Here is a 6,130-nt window from a genome sequence, read left to right on the forward strand (position 1 = left end):
CTTGGCAGCAGCAAGAACACGAGGGCACAGTTAAGAACTGCACCAGCAAAACGCCAGAGCTGAGCCCCTAGCAGCCCCCTCCCAAAGACAGCCCCAGCCCGGCCCCCTCCAGGGTTTTGAGGAAGATGAAGACCTGCTACCCCAGCCTGCTCCCCCCTCCCTAGGGGTGCGAGGGGACCCAAGAGCCACGCAAGACAAGACAGTACTGCTGAATCTCAGCTCTCGCCAGCAAAGCCCCCCAGAGCCACCCCATTGCTCTTAGAAAAGCTTGAGTTTCTGCAAAGCCAGCAGCCCCATCTCCCTCAGACATCCCTCCGCCTACCTTGCTCTCCTCCCCCACGAAGCAAACCCTCCTCTTCCCCTCTGCAGCTCCTTTTAATCCTTCCTCGGCCAACACCGAGCACCTGAGCTATTCCCCAGCTGCGTGGGCATGCCCATGAGATGATAAAACCACCCCAGAAGGAAGGTAAACAGCAGAGTGAGTTTGCAGTCCGAAGTTAAGGTCAGGCATTTCCAAACACTCTGCCTTGCCATCTAGTGGGACGAATGCGAAGGACTGGGGCTCGCCGTTGGGAAAAGTTGGCCAACTCCTGGAGCTGAGCCTGGCTCGCAGCAATAGTTCATCCCACGGGAGCAGATGAGATCACCGGGGGTAAAGGACAGTGTGAAGGTGTCAGAAGGATGGATGGGGAAGGAGGAGAGATAGGGGGATGGACAGACAGGGGATAGATAGATAACAGTTGTTTCAAGGATGACATGACAACAGTGGTAATAAATCCTAGCATTTTAGATCTAGCCTGAAAGGAAAGGCTGGAATGGCTCTGAATTCCCGTTTATGAAGGGCCCTGGCTTTTGGATCAACATAATCCATGTCTGAGTTGGGTTTTGCATGGAAAAGAAAGGCAAGGGAAGAGAAGTGGTGCAGATGCACACACATGCTCAGTGCCACCGGCTGCCAGCACGCTCGTGCCCGTGCTGTGCCGACAAGGCAGGCTTGCAGGCACCAGCGCCCAGCGGCGTTTGCAGCGTGCCCGTAGACGAGAAGCTGGATCTTCTTGTGAGGTTTTCTCCAGCCGCCTTAGTTTGCCTCCCTGGGCCTGGAGGATGTGGGCTGAGCTCAGTGGTTTCAGTTCAGGATTTTGGATTCTCCAGGGATGTGTCATCCCTCTCACAGTATGCGTGCTTGCTACATGTGTATAAAAATATAGAGGATGAATACATTATATTTAAAATATCTCACCACTGGACAGCTCTCTTCAGGTGTTGAAAGCTGGGATGATACAAGGTATTTTAACTACCTCTGAGTGATTCTTTCCTGCTGGACCCAGGGCCGTTTGGCTCGCAAGCTCTGGTGCTGCTCCAGCCTTTCTCTGCAGCTGAAGCAGACCCGAACCCAGGGACACCCTCCCTCCAGGCAGAGCCCATGCTGGAGACCCCACCCGGTCCCAGGACAGCTCCCAGTCCCAGTGGGGGTCAGGGTCCCTGCAGAGCAGAGGCTGCAGCGGGTCTGGGGTGAGGTGATGGAGGACTCCAGTTGCCCTGTGCTGAGGTTTCCTATTGCATCCTCTTTCGGAGCACACGGGGACAGCCCAGCTGTGGCCACAGCTCACACCTGGGTGTGCAACACTCCTCCGGAGCCACACAGACCCACCTGATGGACCGGGGGACAGCTGAGGGGACAGCCTGATCACGCAAGTCAAACCTGACGTGGCCAAAGCATCGCCTCTCCGGAGCAATGTACCTCCTGATCCCTGTCCAGGAAACCCTGAAAGCAGACACGGTGGGGGTCTTCCCAAGGCCCTGGGAGGGAATTGGGGAAGAAGTGGGACACAGGGAAGTCCCCGTCTTTGCAAACCAGCATCGTTCACAAAGCAGCTGCCGGGCTGGGCAAGGGCTTTCTGCCGGTCTCGCTGTTGAGAATAAGACACTGAGTGCATTTTTTAAGTCTTCATTTTATTAGAGCTGCCCATCCCCTGCTCCGTTTGCCCCAGAACTGAGTTCACCCCTACACGGAGGCTCAGCTCACACCGGGGTTAAATGCATCTGCCTTAGCCCCACATTTTCCGTGGGGCAGCAGGGTCCGAGGGGCTCTGGGGTGGGGGCATGGTGGGTCCAGGAATGCTCGCCCTTGTTTCCCAGCGTTGGGGCTCAGAAGAAGCGGCCTGTGGGCAGGCGGGGCAGGCAGAAATAGGCATTGGGGAAGAGGCTGAGGTTGATGGGGTTGCCGTCGAGGCGGATGTCCTCCAGCGCCCTGCGGATCTGGCTGTGGTCTTGGCTGTTGCAAAACGTGTCCTCATGCATGGTCTGGATGTTGTTGTTCTGGCCAGGGAGGCAAAGGGCAAAATCAGATTCAAAGGGATGGGGAGGAGGAGGAAGAGGAGGAGGTGGTGGTGGGCTCTGCTAGACTCAGGTACAGACAAGCCTGGGTCCAGGCTCATCTCACCTGGAGGTGCAGGGAGCGCAGGCTCTCGGGCAGGGGCACCGGGATATAGTCCAGCTGGTTATCGGACAGATGGAGAAACTGCAGCTGCTTCAGGTCCTGCTGGGAGAGGGGAGAGATAAACCTCCCTGCTCCCAGACCCGCTCCGGCCCTCTGCACCATCCCTGTTACCCCCTGGCATGGCAGGTTTGAGCTAAAACCAGCCTGGATTCATCCACCGGGTGCTGGGCAGCTCCAGCACCCACCCGGAAAGCTTCGGGCTGAAGGCCGGTGCTGGGGATCCTGTTGAGACGGGCATCCAGCCGGATGATGCTGCGGGGCAGCTCGGGCAGCGCCGTCAGCCTGTTCTCGGGCAGGATGAGCTCCTGCAGGCTGGGGAGCAGGCGGAAGGCATCCACGTCCGCCCAGGAGATGAAATTGCTGGTCAGGTCTATTCGCTTCAGCTTCTCTGGAGGGAGAGGAGGGAGGGGATGAACAGGGACCCATGCGGAACTGCTTATTCCCCCTGTGCCCCATTGCAGAGCCTGGCCCTTCCCTTGCCTCGACGTACTCAGCCCTGTGAAATCGCTGGCCCGGATTGTGCCGATGCGGTTGAAGCGGGCGTAGAGGTAGGTGGTCTCCGGCGGCAGCAGCGGGATGTGCTCCAGGTCGGCGTCGTCACAGTAGACAGAAGTTCCGATGCACAGGCAGAGCAGGCAGCTGGGCAGACCTGGGGGTGCAGAGGCAACCCTTGGCATGGCATGGCATGGCTCCCCCGACCCCCCCCAAAGTACCCCAGCATGCAGGGAGATGGGAGGACGTGCCCACCCCTGCCCACGCTGTGGGTACACGAAGTCTTTAGCACCCGGAGCTGTCACAGCCCCAGCACCTTCATCAGCAAAACAGCCCAGGGCACCTCGTCAAGGGAAGGGCCAGAAACTCCCAGCCAAAAGAGCTGCTAATAAATTAAGCTGCTCAGGGCCAAATACCTCCCGCGGGAAGAGGGGGAGATGTAAGGTTGCCAAACACAGCAGCGTTACACCCAGGGCTCACTTGGCCCCCTTAGTTTTTCCACAGAAGGAAACAGAACAAAAGCAAACAGTTTTGCATCGAGCAAAACATCTGTCTCAGTTGCATGAGGGTCCCGGCACGCCGGGCAAGGGGGGGCAGGAGGGGTAAAGCTGTGTCCCCCCCTGTGCACGTGCTCCCTCTCCTCTCCCCCAGCGCCCGCGAGACTCAGCATCCATTAGTGAGGGAGTTCAAAGCAGCAAGGCAACAATTTCCCTTTGCCTCCTACTTAATTTGTCCCAGTCCAGAGTGGCAGAAAATGAATAAAGATATTTATCCCTCGCTACAGGATTTTAATTGTCACTAATCTAATTGCTACTCTGTCCGACTGTCGCAATGCCTCTGCTCATTAAAATGTTGCTGCTTTGCTGGAACTCTTGTTTCCCAGAAATGTCTCGCTGCAGCCCTCCTGCCTGCTGTGTGATAAGACGCACCCCCAACACCCTGGGCAGAGCAAATAACTGCTGCTGTCTGCCGGTGGCAAAAGGGTTTGCTCCCTTTCCTCCAGAGCGCCAGCCCTGGGACATGTGGCTGCATGCCACGGGAACCAAACCCCGCCGGCTGCACCTTTGTGCTGCACCCAGGGGCCCGCACTCACCCTGCGGGGGGACGGGCGCTGGGCGGACGGGGCCGGCAGTGGTCGGAGGCTGCAGCTTCGGGGTTTCAGCCATGGTGCCCGGGTTTGGGACAGCCGCGGGGTTCTTGGGGCGAGGAGCCAGGGTGCCAACCTCAATCTGCAAACACAGCCTGGGCGTGAGGGCTGAGGTGGCCAAGCGAGTCCTCCCGCTCCCCTCCAGCGCAGGAGGCACTGGTCAAGGGGTCAAGGGCACTGGGTAGGTCTTATTGAAAAGCCAGCTCCTCCTTGGAGAGCTCTCCTAGCTCAGGGTTTCAGAACCCCCCTCCCTATTTGCCCGGAGGGATGCAGGAAGCCTCATGTCCTGGCTGCCTGCAGCAATGCTCTGGCCAGGTGCTGGCAGGGGACAAGGAAGCCGGCGGAGGTCGGGGTCAGGTAAAGACTTTCCTGCCACCAGCAAGAGTGGTGGAAGAGCCACCAGGGCTCGCAGGGTTGTGCAAGGGGCTGGTTCTCCAGCTGTGCCCCATCCGTCCCTTGGACCAAGCCCCTTTCTCGGGATGCACCCAGGGAAGACCTGCCCCGCGCACCAGGTGCTCTCCTGCATCCCCCTCACCTTCGGAGCAAGGTCACTGTAGTCGTAGAGCTCCTCATAGTTGCTCAGGTCAAGGATCTCACCATAGTTGTCCAAAGTCAGGTCGTAGTTGTCCAGGTCCAGGTTTTCATAGAGTGCAAGATCAGCTTTTGGCTTCTCTACCTTCCTCCTCTCCTCCTGGGCTGGGACAGCCCAAGCTGCCTCCAGACACAGGCTGGCGATGCCCAGCCAGGCCAGGGTCCACATCCTGCAGCCGGCCAGGGTCACTGCTCCGAGGGCAGCACTGGAGACTGCGGTCCCGGGGGGCGCAGGGCTCCGACAGGGCCAGCAATGCAGGGCAGGATGGGGCCAGGTGCCCTGAAATGGTTGCAAAGTGGTGAAAGCAAAGAGGGACGGGAAGGCAGGACCGGCCCGTCGGCCGCAGCCAGCCCCGCTCTGCAGCCGTGGTGGGGACTGCAGCCACCGCGGGGGACAAACGGCCTCTGCCCCCAGCCCCGGGAACATTACGCCATCCCTTTTCTTTTCAGCCCATTTCACGCTCGGCTGGGCGGCTGTGCAGGAGAGGCCCCGTGGCCATGCCAGGCTGCCCTCGCTTCCCAGCTTTCCCAGCCCCGAGGAGGTGGTGAGGGGGCCGGGAGGTGATAAGGGGGTCGGGGTCCTGCTCCAGCCCCTCAAGGCGGTGGGTGAAGCTGGTTGCTGGCCCAATAAATCCAGCAGCCAAGCAGAAATGACCCCAGGAGTCCTGGCACTCTGCTGCTCTCCCCTTCTGTCTCCCTTGCTCCTACAGCCAGGTCCAAAGCCCTGAGATGCTGTTTCTCAGCCTCCAGCATCCCGGGCAAGCCAGCGCCGGGGGGACCGGAGGCCACAGGATACCTGTGACTCGACCCTGAGCACAGGGGCTGCCTGCACGGGGACACCCCCAGCTCTGCAGCCCGGGCAGAGTGCACCTGGCAGCCCCCCATCCAAACCAACCGGGGTCCATTCCTAAAGGGAGCTCGCTCCCACCTGAAGCTGGTCCCCGCACATGGGTCCCCAGCACCCACCGTGCACCCTGTGCTGCAGCATCGCCCACCCAGCAGGCTGCACGCCCACATGTGCACCCACAGCAGAGCAGGCGGAGGGGCCTGGCACCCAGCAGCCTCCCACGCGTCTCTCCCAAACCAAATGCAAAAGCAATGACCCAACCCGGAGTTTTTGCACCCCAGACTGAGGATGCTGCTCCCTAATTTCTGCCCGTTTCCCACAGATCAAACCTTTACAAGTGCAGTGAGCCCCCCGCACACATTGCCAGCCCCCGACCCTCCCAGCCCTGCAGCTCACCCCAGCCTAGCGGGGCTCTGCTCGGCGCTGGAGGAGCAGAAAGAAGACGGCATGGACGTACCCCCTTTCCCCTCCTCCTCGGCGTGGGAGAGCCCCGTTCTGCTCCCGTGGGCTGGTGCGCTGGCTGGAGAAGGGCTGCTGGGCTTTTAATGCATGG

General features: G+C 59.9%; 1 protein-coding gene across 1 annotated transcript; it reads right to left on the reverse strand.

Moving 5' to 3' along the window:
* Positions 1-2,148: 2,148 nt before the first annotated feature.
* Positions 2,149-4,899, reverse strand: OPTC (opticin). The gene is made up of 6 exons (XM_009327378.1): positions 4,675-4,899; positions 4,086-4,221; positions 2,991-3,149; positions 2,686-2,888; positions 2,444-2,539; positions 2,149-2,319 (listed from the first exon to the last, which is right to left on the reverse strand). The coding sequence occupies exons 1-6, from the start codon at positions 4,897-4,899 to the stop codon at positions 2,149-2,151; spliced, it is 990 nt and encodes a 329-aa protein (XP_009325653.1).
* Positions 4,900-6,130: the final 1,231 nt, after the last annotated feature.

This window comes from Pygoscelis adeliae, unplaced genomic scaffold (assembly GCF_000699105.1).
Source record: "Pygoscelis adeliae isolate BGI_AS28 unplaced genomic scaffold, ASM69910v1 Scaffold197, whole genome shotgun sequence".
Taxonomy (NCBI): Eukaryota; Metazoa; Chordata; class Aves; order Sphenisciformes; family Spheniscidae; genus Pygoscelis; species Pygoscelis adeliae.

Bases quoted from the DNA above. Each gene is read 5' to 3' on its own strand.
- OPTC (XM_009327378.1), bottom strand. From the start codon at position 4,899: ATGTGGACCCTGGCCTGGCTGGGCATCGCCAGCCTGTGTCTGGAGGCA. The intron at 4,222-4,674 runs GTGAGGGGGATG...CTGTGTTTGCAG, and splicing joins ACAGTGACCTTGCTCCGAAG to ATTGAGGTTGGCACCCTGGC. The intron at 2,540-2,685 runs GTGGGTGCTGGA...CTCTCCCAGCAG, and splicing joins TTCAGCCCGAAGCTTTCCGG to GACCTGAAGCAGCTGCAGTT.